General features: G+C 42.8%; 1 protein-coding gene across 3 annotated transcripts in view; it reads right to left on the bottom strand.

The window, feature by feature from the left end:
• Window positions 1–15801, bottom strand: part of Adcy8 (adenylate cyclase 8) — a 202269-nt gene that overhangs the window by 118554 nt on the left and 67914 nt on the right. For all 3 annotated transcript variants that reach the window (XM_075960905.1, XM_075960906.1, XM_075960907.1), the window contains exon 3: window positions 3976–4106. In XM_075960905.1, the coding sequence (XP_075817020.1) occupies window positions 3976–4106 (131 nt within the window). The remainder of the gene's footprint in view (window positions 1–3975; window positions 4107–15801) is intronic.

The raw sequence follows: 15801 nt of genomic DNA, 5'->3' as shown, positions 1-15801 counted from the left end.
CAGATGTCACACACACAGAATAAAACAGACCTGGCATGAGGAAAGCATACAGAAACCCCTCAGTGCCCCGGGCCTTCTGGCATGTGCTTTACCCTCCAATCAGACATCTAGAAGTAGGTTTCCCCTAAAATGATGAGCTAAGGTAGTAACACTGTGAGGCCCTGGTAGAATGCTCAGCTAAAATACTCATATTTATAAGGATTTCAGTGATGTGGAGTTTTACTCTGTGCATTTGGCTTTGGACAGGGAAAAGGTGGGGTCCACCAAAGCTTTCTACAAGCCAGGCACTGCATGACCACTGTCTTGGTCAATGTGCTCAGCTACCTGGTGGGGCCAGCACTGCTGACTTCATGCTGGAGGCATGTAACAGAGCTGGTACTCTTGTCAGAAGTCAGTGACCCATTCATCTTTCCATGTCATTTCAGGACCTCAGAATGGAAGGATGGATGCAAGACAGGACATCATGCTCAGGATTGTTTGATTTGATTTGATTATTGTTTGGGATTCACCCTCTGGGAAGCATCAAGGTCTGTTTTATGCATGTGTCTTTGCACACACTGAGCTGCTCCTTGCAGTACTTAGTCCTATTAAAATCCTACGTGCTCTTCATGACGTCCATCACAGACTACTAATGAGCATTTATAGGTACTTCTCCAACTGAAGTAACCTGTCACACTCACCTCTAGTGTCTTACCAATTGTGTGCTTTTTCCTTCCATGACACTTAAAAACGCATTGACACCTGACTTGGTGGGTTCCATGTATTAGTTAAAAAACAAGACAAAATTCACCTCTGGGGTCCACATACCCACAACACAGCCAGGTTCATTACATGCTTTCTGAGTCCAATCAGCAGAACCACTCAAAATTAAGCCCTCCTTCCCCAGACTGTGGATTGTTTAAAATGGAGACTCTCAGAGCCTCTGTGGACCCACAGAAACAAATATGCTTCAGCAAGGGCCTTGAATGAGGGCTATCCACTGTAATGATGGAGGGGCTCCTGTTTCAGTCACGTGGTGCAGTAAAGGGTTAGTGATTGATAGAGCAGGCCCCGGGGCCTTGCTTTCATTCCATTTGACATTCTGTCCCCCAGCTGCTGGACTCAAGATCAAAAGGTCTCTTGAGTCTAGACATAAACTTAGAATCTTCCTACAGGTGTAACTGCACTCTTCACTAGTAGGAGACAATAATCCAACAACACATAATGAAACTTAGAAATGTACCGGAGATAAATTTAAGGCAATACTTATCAAATGAACATTGAAAATTAAAACAACAGTAGAGAAGGGAGAATAAATGAGGCAGGTTGCTATGTAGAGGGCGGCAAGATTAGAAATAATTTCAAAAATGTTCCTAATGCCAGTGCCGGTGACTTTGGGGGTTGGGAAGGGGGTGTAGCAGCCGGTCTGGCTTTGTTCTCAGCCACCGGCTGAGAAAGATCCTCCTCCTCTTTCCTTCTTTCTAGTCTTATTTTAGCACCCAGTGGCCTCCAAACAGGCAGGCAGCCTCCTGCCACCGGTAAACTTCATCCTTCTAGCGCCAAGAGTCTATGGCTGCAGGTATCTTGCTGCTGCCTCTTGGATAGGAGCAAGTCTTAGGGGATTTAATGCTTTTTGATTTCTTTCCTAGAAACTGCTTGTGTTACCCTGGGGCATAGAGAATGTAGGGCAGGAAGCCAAATGCCCATTTAGAGGAGTGTAAACTCCTGGGAAAAAGACCCCATCATAAGATGTGTTGAGCAAATGAACAGGAATGAGCTCTTGCGGACCACAGAGTGGAGCAAAAGTGATTAGCATAGCATGGAGGTCAAGCACATTGAGTGAACTCAGGAGACAAAGTAGAACGCTGAACATGTGCATTTCCCCTTCATCCTTTTAAAGGTGGTTTGTATTTTTCTCTATGATGATAGGCACTTTCTTATGTTATGTATTTTATTCTATGTATGGATCATATGTAGAGACATATATCATATATAGCCATAAAACATTTACTTATTAGCTTATTGTTTTCCAACAAAAGCCATCCAATTTCTGCTCTGTCTGGGCCTGCCTTGATTGTCAAGCTACTTTGTCACTAGGGAAATACAGCAGAAAACCAGTTATTGTCTGTACATTCCAAATTTCAGCCTTAGCTAGAGCAGATTCCTTGTCCAAAGTTCATGTGTCTGCTGTGTAAATTTGGTTGACCCCCATCAGCTAGAACCAGAAGGATCACCTCTTCTGGAAAAGCTTCTCTACAACCCACCCCATCCTCTACGTCCTTACTTCTCATCTGTCCCTTAAAAAATTATCAATTATCACACTTAATAGCAAAACTCCCTGTCACATTAAGTATGATGCTGTGATCTAGAAACAGAATTGATGAGCTCCTTTTTGTTTTCCAGAGCCAAAGTTCGGTGTGGGCATACCTCTCCCTGGGATTGCTTCTTGCAAAGGCTTGCTTGGCAAACACCAGCATCCAAATAAGGGTTTCTGCTGTCACTGCTAAAGGTCTGATCAGAATCTTGTTCTCTGCAGGACAGTGCACTGAATGCTGTCAGTTCCAGGCAGAGAACACACAGAAGGTGTGCTAGGAGCTGCTACTACTTGCCCCCTGAGGCTGAAAAGGAAGGGACCAAGTGTCCATGTGTTTCATTTCAGGAGCTCATCAATATACGGGCTTTTAGCCAGTGCTGGGAAATCTTGTCTTATGAGATTTGGTAGGAGGGAAATGCAATTCTATTGTGTAAGCTGAAAATGTCAGATGCTAGCTTTCCTGGCTTTTCTAGAAAATGACGAGGCTTAGCCATTTCCTATATGTTTGCCTCGGGTTTTAAATTGAAATGCAGAAAAAAAAAGCTGGAGAAACAGAAAATAGAATAAAACAGAGGCAGCAACACCCCACTTCTGAGGAACTGGGGCACCCTGTATCAGGACAGTGGTTTTCCCGTAAGAAGTGGTTTAATCAGAGACCATTGCAGTGACACCCTACGTGGCCTAGTGTCCTGGTGTGATTTTGAGCTATTTGGCTTTGTGGCCTTTCTTCCTTCCAGCCCATTTCCTCAGAGGGCTTTTCTACCCTTCTCCAGCGACTCTGTGAACGGCAGTGCAGCCTCCCAGGGCATTTAAAATTATACAGGACTGATTGCCACTAGGAAGTATGTCTGAAATAACCTACAATAAGCCTGACACTCAACTAGATTTCTAAGCCTGTGTGTTGTAGATCTGTCTTCATCCACATAATTTATAGAAAACTGCGAGATAGTTGTTAAATCATCTATTCACAGATAGGCACTGAAGTTGAAGCAAATGAATTATACACGGCCACATACAAGGAAAAGTCAAAATGAAGATCTAAGTTAAGATCTTCAGTAGTATGGAGGCAACCCTCTGGATTTCAGCATCTGCCACACATACTGGAAAGCTGAGCACAAAGAGGGTACTAACAGACAGATGGACTGAGAGATGGGTGGATGACTATATGGATAGATGGATGGGTAGACGGGTGGGGAAGTGGATGAATGGAGGAGTAGTTGGAAGAGTGAACAGATGCATGGGTGGGTGAATGTGTGAATGTATGTATGTATGGCTGCTTACAAAAACCTGTTCGATAAGGAAAAGGAGCTGTATCCATCTTTGTGCTGATTTCAAAGTGACATCAGGAGGAGACATGAATGATTATAACTGGCCCCAGGCAGAATGTTGGGGTTGGGATGATTACTTTTATCCTCTTCTAAAGGGATCTAGAACTTAAAATACAGCCAACTAATTTTAAAGAATTGAAATACATCAATCAGCAGATATGATCAAGTTTTCTGACATTCTTTTCCAGCCAACATGGGAATGCAGATATCTCCGATGAATTACCACTACTTAATAGATTAATCAGGTAGATGAAGGACTCTTCCACACTCAGCACTCAAAGCAGGGTGATGCGAATGGCAGGCATACATAGATCACTGACCACGCGGAGACGGAGTGGAGTGTTGTGTCCTCACCTGACATTCTCATAGCGATGGATGTAGATGCGGTGGAACTGGTGCTGCAGGTGCTCATCCTCCACGTTGGTCATGTCATTGATCATTTCCAGCACGACGAACCTGGGAAGCACAGACAGCACAAGCCGCTCCTAGAAGAAGCAAGAAGGGCAGGCTCGTTAGGCTGATCAGTGAGTCCCACGTGGGTTGGGGGTAGAGGTGTAGAAGCCCCAGGCCTCATATTTCTGGAGGAGTTGCTAGTTTTTTTTTGTCATTATGAGAATATACAAATGTCCATTGACACTTGATGGGTGTTGTGCCTACTTAAGTGATGATGCTGTTGATGGGTGTAGTGCCTATTTATGTGTTTATAGCCTAATAAGGAAAGAAGAGACCACCTATTACATACCCAAAGACCCTGATACACATTGATAAGATGTGATGAGTGACATGGAAGAACATCAAAGATAATAAAAGAATGAGATGTGATGTGATCAAAATTAGGTGTGATGAACGACCTTTTCTTGGAATGATGTGAGACCTGAGTGTTTGTAATGAGCCATTTCCATGTTAGGACAAGGAAAAATCTAGAAAGAATAAATAGTTAATGTAATGCTCTCCAGAATCATTGAGAGAAGATGTGAGTAAAGACTGGTAAACAAATTGAGGGGTTGTAACAGCCAATGTGGAGAGACATATAGACAGATCTTATATCAAAAGATGCTCATATTTAATTCCAGTGATAACTAGGAGCTCAGGTAAAAATACTTCTTCAAGTTAAAAATACTTCTCTTACTGGTTTGGAGGATGACTTGTGTGGGGGACCAAGGAAAGAGGCAAAGGGGTCAGTGGAAAAAGTTCCTGTATTGATGAGAAGTTGTGTTTGAGAAAAAATTCCCAGGACTGGCCGAGGGAAAGAGGGTCTCCCTGAGAGGGCTGGGTTTTGAGCCTGCTGATGGGGGGGGGGGGGACCTGCTACAGCTATGGAATGAGGGGATACAGGAAGGAAACCAGGAATATGAGGCACCAACTCTCTTTTTAAAACAGTTTTAGTTTTTAAATTAAATGTGTGCTGCTTTACAATTTTGCACATCTATATAATGCTGTGGTTCCTCTCACCCAGTTCCTCTTAGACCTTCCTTCACCCCCATCTACCCCTACTCTTCCTTATGTGTCCTTCTCTTACATTCACATCTTTTATTTTGTGACTCACTGAGTTTATTCAGGGCCATGCATTTGGAGCTACCCATTGAAGCCAAGTGGGCTCACCCATGGGTAAAGAAACAAAACAATGACTTTCCCTACTCCAGAATCTCCCAGTAGCCAAGAGTTCTGTGGTTAACGATTGACAAACTTGGAATCATACAGGTACATTGTAGGCTACCTCAGAGGTACAAACTCTATTGAAAACAAAAGTGAGACAGATGCAGTTTGAAGGTGGAGACCTGGTATCTGGTGTGATACAAGTCATGGTAATAGTCATTATGATTGTAGAGAAAAGACAGCCCAGGTTAAGAACACAGATGACATCCTCAAACATCCTTGTGTCCTGGAACCCAGACAAGGGTCTGGATTCTGACACATGGATGAAGACAGATGGGTTCTGGTCACCACGGTGCTTGAGTGCTGCTTTATGGCTCTTAGGCGTTGTCATTATTATCTTATGTGTTACTTACAAGAGTCTAAATGTAAGTCTGCAAAAATCCCTCACAGAATGTACAAATTGAGTCTGGAAGTGATGTAAGGTTTTGCATAAACTGAGCAACCAGGATACAATCCTTTTCCTTCTCCTCTCCTTGTAGGGATTCTTATGGGATGGGGAAGTGTTTGCATTCCGAGTCTCAAGGAGGTATTGCATCCTGTCCCCAGCGTGGAGTAGGGATATAGCATTACATAAGCTACATGATTTCTGTGCCTAGGATCTCTAATTTGTTCAGAGGTAATATTATCATTTGTCTTGTGAGGGTTGCTCTGAGAATTAGTGAAGTAGAATTTGCAAGGACCCGCCATTCTTCCCTGTCCCTTTTCTTTACTCTACTTAATCCTGATCCTCTCATACAAAGGGCTTTATTGTTCTGTCCTTAACGTCTTTGCATACCAGGCACCTTTTTGAGGCACATAAATACAGAAAGTCATTCACACACATATGAAAACCATCTTAATTAAGGCAGCAGCTAGGTATTCCTGTGTGTCGTAGTTAGGGTTTCTATTTGCTGAGATGAAACACCATGACCAAAGAAAAAGTTGGGGAGGAAAGGGTTTATTAGGCTTACACTTCAGCATTGCTGTTCATGACTGGAGGAAGTCAGGACATGAACTCAAAACAGGAGAGGATCCCAAAAACAGAAGTTGATGTAGTAGCCATGGAGGGGAGCTGCTTACTGGTTTGCTCAAGCCCCTTTCTTACAGAACCCAGGTCCTGCAGCCCAGGGATGGCACCACTCACCACGGTCTGGTCCCTCCCCCTCTGGTAACTAGTTGGGAAAATACCTTATAACTGGATCTCTCTGAGGCACATCCTCAACTGAGGCTCCTTCCTCTGATGACTCTAGCTAGTGTCAAGTTGACAAATAAAGCATTCAGCTCACTGTGATAAGGGCTGAGTGTCTGAGTGAGGATCCAGTGCACTAAGGAATGTAGGGGCTAAGTCCTAGCAAGGTTCCTGATAGATTGGGTGAGATTTCAAATATTTTTGCTAATGGTGGTGTCAATTTAATCATTCACTCAACAAATAATTATTGAAAGCATCCTCTGTGGCATCATAGTTCCAGACATAGAGAAAAGCTGGATCCTTCAGGGATGCTTTATACATAGAACTGGACAAGATCCCTAAATGGCATGCTTGGGCAAGTCCCCTTACTAGCCTTCATTTATGTAGCTCTAAGAACAACCACCACAGGCTAGACACCACAGAGTTAACAGGGACTCACTGATTATGATTATCACTCATAATCTCAAGTACAATTCACCATCTCTATGTAGTGAGAATATTTAATCATGGGTTCATAAACAAGAGGGGTAAAACAATTTCCCATAGTCACAATGAAGACAGAGACAGAATCTGAATTGCTAGACTCTTCTAGAAACTTCCTTTTACCTTACCAGAGATATTAACTTTTGGAAAAAAATTATCCTCTCAAAGCCTAATTCTTCAAAGAAGAAATTTTAATTAATTTGGAAATTAGAAGTACACGGTCTTCTTAAATAAAAAATGCATGTGCTGTGCTTTTTCCTGGCCTGTTACACATTGTCAGACCCTATATGGTGAGACAATTTGGCCCGTTTTGTGCCGTCTACATTGAGTGGGTCACAGAACACTCATTGAGTGTATTCTGGTTAACAAGTTGAGTCTCGCTGTTCATCACACTTTAGGACAAATCTCCATTTCCTTTGTAAAAGGATTTATTTATTTATTTATTGTTTTTTTTAGACAGGATTTCTCTGTATTTTTGGAGCCTATCCTGGAACTAGCTCTTATAGACCAGGCTGGCTTCAAAATCACAGAGATCCATCTGCCTTTGCTTCCCGAGTGCTGGGATTAAAGGTGTGTGCCACTACCACCGGCGTGAAAAAGATTTTTCATCCACTCTGATGTGAACAGCACCCTTTTGTGTTGTTCCTTCTTTCTCACACAGCATTTGCCACACCACAAGGAACTACTCAGTGTGTGTGTGTGTGTGTGTGTGTGTGTGTGTGTGTGTGTGTGTATTCCAAGCAGAGGAACATGCATTAAAGAGACTTCTGTAAATGTGCACATGATAAATGGGCAAGTAAAACCTGGGTCTGAATATGAAACATTTGGATAAATCAAAAAGGCCTGCAAAGAACCCCTAACCTCAAACGATTATATTCTAATGGTCTAGAGAACTTGAATCTCACTAGAGACCAGGCTAATATTTTCATTCCTCAACTTATAAGTTTTGGGATCGTTGCTAGAAGCAGATCCTGGGGTAACTTGGAAGCTTCTTTCTGTTTTTCTTGAGCTAAGCTGTGGCTGCTTCCAGGGATAGATGTGGGGTATCCTCTTCCTGAAAGCCAATGCATGGTGGGAGGTCTGAATTCTGCATTTGGATGGTAGGATGCAGCAAGCAAGTGAAAGGCCTCAGGGTGCATCAGCATCCCATCGGAGCATCAGCATCCCGTGGGAGCATCAGTATCCCATCCACACAGTACCAGAAACATGGGAACAGATCTGTTTATTCATGAGCAATGCTTTATGAACACAAAGGTGGTGAAAACAGTCACTTCAAGTGTTTAAAGATTCAGCGTATAAATAACTATAGCTAAAAGTGAATAAATGAAAGATAATGTTCAGCTCTAATTGCTGTGATTTCTATCTGCTGAGTTCATATTCTCATGGAGGCATCTCCTTATGTCCATGCTGCGATGCCCAGACACTCCTGCCCCCCTTCATATATTTTTCATATTTGATTTATTTTTTCCTTTAGCACTCATTATTACTTAATTTTCTATAGCTTTTACTTTTTATCTTCAAAAAATATTTGTTATTCAAAATGCCTAAGGCCACAGAGGATATTATTCCTCCTAGAAGCCATTAATTGTCATATCAAAAATCCTTGTTTGGGAAAACTGCTGGTCTTGGGGGGAGAGGGCAGAGGCTCTTTCCAAATAATACCCATTTATCTGTAAAAGGAAACATCTGCTTGTATCAGTTGGGATTGAGTTTGATGAGGGTCTATATTTTGCTTCATCTGTTCAGCATCAATAATTACAGTACTTAGAAAGGTACCTAGCAATTATTAGGCCTCTACTTTTTATCTGTTACATGATTTTTTTTTAAAAAAAATGAAGGGCTTTAATTGACTCTTTTCTTTCTGACCCACTTCTCTGTATATAGTAACTGTGAAGCTGGAGTACTTACTGCTTTCATGTTGAAGAAAGAATTTGTATTTAATTATGATTAAAATATGAAACTAAACTATAACAAATCGAAGTGTACTAACACGCTGTTCTGTATCCAAATAGATGGAACATTTCATTGATGCTCTTATCTTATCTACATTTGAATTAGCAATTACAGTGTGGATCTGTTGTCTCCAGAAATGTTCGTAATAGTTCCTTAAATAAAGGCAAACTGAGTGGGCAGTAACTTAAAATTTACGTGTTCTTCCTTATTCACAGTTTATCTTTGTGTCAAATCTAATAGGACACAAAGTAATATAAAAACCATAAGTCATAATTCCTCTAACAAGTTTTAGTTCCCCAAACAGTGATAGCTAATCAGAATCCAGTGGAGCGTACGACAGAACCTAATATGATCCTACTCAGTCTGGTGGGAGAAGTAGACATTAATGAAATGATCATAGAAATAATTATACAACTGCATCTACTACTAGTGCAATTAAAGAGACATACTTAATACACCGAGAGTCCGTAATGGGGGATGAGAGAGTGTGATTAACTTAGATGAGCGGTTAATTAATTGAAGTTCAGATATGTGCCGGAGAGTGTATTCGTGTGTGTGCTGGTTGGTTGTGGAAAATCGTCCTAAGGGGAGATAAAAGCATGCACAAGGACCGACTGGAAAAGGAAGTACAGCATATTTGAGATGTCAAAAGAAGGACCATGGATAGAGTCCAGTAACGTGAAATATATAAGGTAAAGTACTAGGGTCGGTCAGATCTTAGTCTCAGAGTAACAAGAAACAATTGAAGCTTTTTCTTCAAAGATCCAAGATAGGATTTAACTTGGCTTCCCCTGCCTCTATATGGAATTTCTTCCTGCTGATATGTCCTCTGACACTGGCTCATCAACACGCAGCTCTTGTTCTCCAAAAAATGCAACTGTCCTGCCTCTGTTGTGGCCAACAGCAAGCTGCTCCTGGTGTGACGCTCCTACCTGTACATAGATGGTCATGGAAATCCTTCCTCTCAATAGACCATCAAACTAAACAAGCTTGTTGTAAGAGGAGTAGGCCACGTCCCACCACCCAGCTAGCTTAACCCCCAAAATAATCACACAGAAATTGTATTCATTTAAAACACTGCCTGGCCATTAGCTCTAGCCTCTTATTGGCTAACTCTCACATCTTGATTAACCCATTTCTATTAAATATGCGTATCACCACGTGACTGTGGCTTACTGGCAAGATTCTAACCTACATCCATCTCTGGCCGGAGATTCATGGCATCTACCACACTTCCCTTCTTCCCAGCATTCTGTTCTGTCTACTCTGCCCACCTAAGGACAACCCTATCAAAAGACCAAAGCAGTTTCTTTATTCAACCAATGAAAGCAACGCTGGGGGAGCAAGCCATCTATTGCAGCAGTGATTTTCACCCCGACTTCACAGCAGCATCCAGTGCCTACCTCTGGGAAGCCTATTTAGTTAGACAAAAGGCACATCCTTGGAAAACCTAGAAATACAGTAGTCTCTGGCCTCCTCTTTACTCCTCCATAGTTCTGTTCATAAAAGTCTTCCAGACAGCCTTTTTAGGGGTCCATGTTTCTCCACCTACCATTCACTGAACTACTGCACAGACCATTTCATTTCCTTCCTACCTGCTTCTCTCCAGAATAACCCCTTCCTTCAGAAGATTTAGGTCTTTCGGCTCTGCAGCACAGACACTTCTGCTGCGTTCCTTCCCCTTTCCAGTGCTCATGATATGGACTAGGCTGTCTCCCTGCCACAACTCCTCATGCTTTGGAGATGGTGATAGCGTCTGTGTTGTTCACTTGGGATCCTCAGCAACCTCCTCAACGCTTGGAAGGAGCAGGTGCTAAGTAATTAACTAGCTCCCGAATGAACTCACAAATGATACCTTTGTAAGGATTCTAGAAGGAAGGGGCTCCTGAATGAATGCCCTCTCGGTGTAGAATGTTCAGGGATTGTTAACTCGTCTTTCAGTTGTAAAACACATCGAATCCTCAGCTGACACTGTGTCATCAATGCTTACATGGAAGATCTTGATAGTAACATTTTCATAGAGAAATTCTCCAGCACCCAGACTTGCCAGGTTCCAGCCATTTGTGCTACTGGCAACTGTCCCAGGTCTTCCCTCTGTAAAGCATTTTCTGCAGAAAGAAGGGAGTTTGCCTGGAGTCTGCTCATAAAGGCCCATTTTCAGCACTTTTGTTTCCCTTGGATCCATTCACTGCTTGAGAAACATCCCTCAGCTCCCTGAAAGCACAAACTGAAAGAAAACAGGGAAGTTCACCCTTTATTACAATTCTCAGCTCCTGCTGAGGCCCAGTCTATACTTTTCTGGCTTTGGAGATTCTAAGTACAAGAATCTTTCCCGGAGCCACACTATGGCCCCAGATGGAGGCTGTGCTCACATTCTGCACCTAGTTTCTTCCCTGGGTTTTTCCATTTGCATGAAAAGAAACCCTGGTTGGATTTAAAATTTATGAAGCAGCTGCCTCTGGATTCCCCTCTCAGTTCACATAGCCTTCTCTATTCATGACACTAAAATGGTTCCATGGCCATCAGCTGCTGCAGCACCTCTGAGGGGGTGTCAAAGGAGAAACTGAGGGAATCGAGGTCTTTATTCCATGCAAATGGTCATAGCAGGAAGAGAGCAGTAGCAGGGTGGCATCATGACACAGGCAGCGTTTCTGAGTGTACACGCAGCTGCAGAGTGCTTTTGGAAAGCCCTCACCTCTCCCATGCTCTCACAAACCCTGGCTCTGTGTTAACTCCCTTTGCTCTACTGCCCGCAGAGCAGTATAAACTACAGCCAACATATAAGCACCAAGGTAAGCTTTTTTTTTCCTGGGGTTTCAGGTGATACTGATCACACACCATGTAGCATGTCACTTGCTTCACATCTACTGCCCACAGAAACCTCCCTTCCATAAGAGTTGCTAGTTTCATCACATCTGCACACGAAGATACTGAGGACCAAAGGGTTTAAACCAGGCCATCCAAAGTCATGCATTTGGATTTAGATGTGGTGGCTCATGACTATAATACCAGCAATTGGGAGGCTGAGGTGGTGAGTTCAAAACTAGACTAGGCTACAGAGCTTATTATTTAAACAAAAACAAAACAACACCCCCCCCCCCAATAGGAACAGAAGATGATCCATTTAGGAAGTGCACAACAAAAACATAAGCAGATTTTCTTTTACCAGCTGAAACTTAGATCACAACCTACCCATTTAATCATTTATTTACAAAGTCAAAAAGTAGCTGGCCAAGTCCTGGGCACGGAGCTTATCAGAAAGCAAAACGGATCTGCGTGTAGAACTAATAGAACCTCAACAGACCACAGGGAGGACTAAGAGAAGCCACTGGCTTCTTTAGCAGATTGGTCAATACAGAAAGGTGGAGGAAGTGGACTTCTGTGTAAAATTGATTGTTTTCCAGACCCAGGGCAAGCCAGAGCATAGGCCACCAGGAATTTAGAGAGATCCAAGTATTCAGTCTCAGCTGTTAATCCATACATATACTCAGGTGAATCATGTGATCCTTTGAAAAACCTCAAGTCTCATCTAGGATGCATCTGCTGAAGGATCCCTGCAGCTCCCCTAGTCTTCCTAGGCTATGGAAACCTTACTCTTTCTGCTACTTTGAAACCTATACAGCCATTCTTGTTGCATGTTAGTGTGGTAGAACTTCTCCCAGTTGGTTGTCACTTACCAAGTGACAATCTAGCCTGACTGATCCATTACCTTTAGTTCCTCCCATGTGACAACTAAGCAGATCACTGCAGGGCAAATGGTCCCTAGCTGGTAGGAAGTCTCTAATTTGGGTTATTTCTGCAACTCCAGGCTGACCAGGAAAACATGGAAGGTTTGTTCTCAGCCCCAGCCACCAGGATTATCTCTTAGTGTACTTCTTGGGTGTAACTCAATACTGACTAAAACAAATAAGTAGGAAAAAAGAAGTGGAATTTGTAGGAAAACGGAGAAGCTAGTTTGGGTGTGTGTCAACTGGGATATATACGTAATAAGAGTGGGGTAAATGCATGCTTGTGAATGGGACAAGTCCTGGAAACTGGCTGTTAGTAAGGACTGAGCTCTGATAGGAGGGAAGTGAAGCAGGTTATTATGATTGTTTGCATGACGGGGCCTAGCTGGCCTACTGAAGGAGTCATGTGCCTGGCCTGAACCTAAATTGGGGTTGGAATACTTTTATGCCTTCCCAGGCCTGTCTGGGCATAACAGCTATTTCATAGAGCCTGTAGAGTACTCAAAGAGCACTGGTAAAAGAACCAGTGTCTGGTGTGTTGTAACCGCAATTCCAATATTTGCAAGCATGCTTAATTTCAAGCACAACTTTAGGACCTCAGTGCTACAAAGGTGTTACAGCTGTTGTGTGTTTAGAGAACAGACAGAACCTGGGAAATACAGGGAAACAAGCAGATTTAGGATGCGGAGAGGCAATGGTGCTGCCCAGTGGAAAACCGTCAGTGGCTCTTTTAATAATTTACAGAACAAAATTAATACTTGACACTGGCATTTAATTTTTTTTTATCTTATAAGGTTACAGGTTTTTTCACCCAGGGTAGACTACTTTAGTGTGAGCACAGTAGCCAAAGCTGCTGCTAGCTTGGCTCCTACATACATCTCAGAGTGATTTGACAAGGGGCCAAAACTCTCAAAAACACTCCTGTCTACTTGACAGTGGTCTAAGACCCCAGGCATATCCATTCTACTTAGACATAGAATCTGAAGGGCCAGGGGGTCAGGCAAGCTTGAGCTGAATCTTCAGTTTTTCTGTAACTGGAAATTCACACAGCTTCTTAGAGCCTCCATTTCTTCAGCTGTAGAATGGGAATAATCATCTATGTCTCCCAGGATTGTTGTGTAGACTAAAGGACAAAGCTCTTTATGTATAGATCCTGTCACAGAGTAGGTGCCTATGCAATACCAGTGGCTTTAAGGTGGGTTTTCATTCATCTCAGCAGCCAAATCATAGGCAATGGGCTGCATTAGATTTCATCGTCTATTCCAGGATATGGAGTGTAACTTCAGGGTTGGGGACACACAAATTTGGTTTCAAGAATTTTTCTTCCATTCTTTCAGGGTGAAGAATTTTTACAGTCCCGTTCATTAGTTTTGAGGTATAGCAAATTGGAAACCCGCAGATGAAGCTCTCTCCCATTGCACCAGTTGGGTAGCCATTGCTGAATGCCCACTGTGAGAGTTTAAGCAGAGCCTCTGAAGAAGTAAGTGCATTGTCTCACTAAATAAACTGCTGCTCGAGGCAGTATGGCCATCATACAAATCATTATCAATAAGATGCTTATTGGGCACCTTCTCTCTCTTATGCTCTGAATGTGAATCATCTCAGTCCTCCCAGCAAGTGATGTGGAAGATAAGCTTACATCATTGTTTTTCAGTTGTGCCAATCAAGCCACCAAGAGGTCAGATGGTTGTTCTGACAACATAGAGCAAGTAAACGGCGACATGTGGATGTGAGCCTGGTTTCTCTCCATGTGTGTGGTCCTCATTTCCTTTGGTATAGTGGAGCATCAGGTCCTGTAACGGTGCTGTCCCAGGATTCTATAATCTTCTGTGCAGACTTGTACCCCACTCATTCATGTCTTTAATAGACAGCAATTTGGTGGATGTACAATGAGGGAGGAGTTTGTGAGCACTGTGCTCCTCACTGGGGATCAAGTAGGTATGTACTTTATCTCTCCTGTGTCATCCTCGAGTTGGCACAGGGACTGAAAACGGCTCTAATAAGATACGGATGACATTAGGATAGAAGTCAGAACATTGAGCCACATACCCTGTGTTTGTTAGAGAGAGATATAAAGATAATAGATCTAAACACTGATATGCTTTACATTGTCAGGGAGTCGGGATTCCTAAGACCCCAAATTATTTTCTTTTCCTGGTCTTGAGTGTCATGCAATGCTGTCACACAGCCTACTCTCTTACATGTCTCTTTACGTTACTGCACATCAAGAAGAAATGGGTCACGTGTGGCTCTTTATGTTTCTTAGCTTTTCAACAGCAGGGACAAGAAGAGCTGTCCACAGCTTCCCATCATGACTCCAGGGCACCACCAGGTGCTTTTTAGATGCCCTGGTCTTCTGGGTATGTTATCACCAGGGGACTTGTTTTTAATTATTGTTGTTGTTGTTGAAAGTTTTAGTGCCTTCCCTCATTCTTTTTCCTCTGATCACCCCTTAAATGTTGGGAAACACCAGAGCTTGGTGCAGAAGCCACCCTCCCCCGACTCCTTTGTCTGAACCTCCTTCCTTAATTGCCTCCAGGTAAATGACCAGTATGGCCAACCTGTTCCAGAGGTTGTGTTTTTATTTTAACCTCCATTCTTGGATTTAAACTTGCACTTTCAGCAGCTCCATGAGATCGAAAGCAAGCATTCCAAGTTAACAAGGCAAAAGCACCCACTTGGGCCTCATTTCCTATCCCTTATCCTTTCCAACACCATCTTTTCACCCAATGGATCTTCCTGCTCCTAACCGAATTTGCATTATGCTCATGCATAAGAATAGTGAATGGTTTGCAAGGTAGGTAGATCAGTAGAGAAGATCAGGTTTACAGAAAGACTGGCAAACCTTTAGAGATTTAAGCTGCACTTGAACATTGCCTGGGGTCCCTGTGAACAAACATGAGGACAGCTGATCTCCGTGTCTGTTTACTGGCTTGTTCAATTGTTCTGGAAATAAGCTTCCTCCGCATATCAGGCATACAGAGGTTTCACTGTTTAAGTAATGTAGGTAAATATATGTCCAAAGTCTCTTGCCGTCTCTTGTCTCATGTGTTCTGCCATACATTTGTATTCCCATTATCAACAGAGCTGGAAGCAATTAGCAATAAATGTATACAAACATAGACTCAAACAGAGGCCCAATGACACTGATCTAACACAGACTGCAATTCATTCGGCTTGTCAGGAAAATCA

The sequence above is a fragment of the Microtus pennsylvanicus genome, chromosome 2 (genome assembly GCF_037038515.1).
Source record: "Microtus pennsylvanicus isolate mMicPen1 chromosome 2, mMicPen1.hap1, whole genome shotgun sequence".
NCBI lineage: Eukaryota > Metazoa > Chordata > Mammalia > Rodentia > Cricetidae > Microtus > Microtus pennsylvanicus.
Note: the sequence above shows the minus strand (reverse complement) of the source record. Positions and strands in the feature narration are given on the sequence as shown.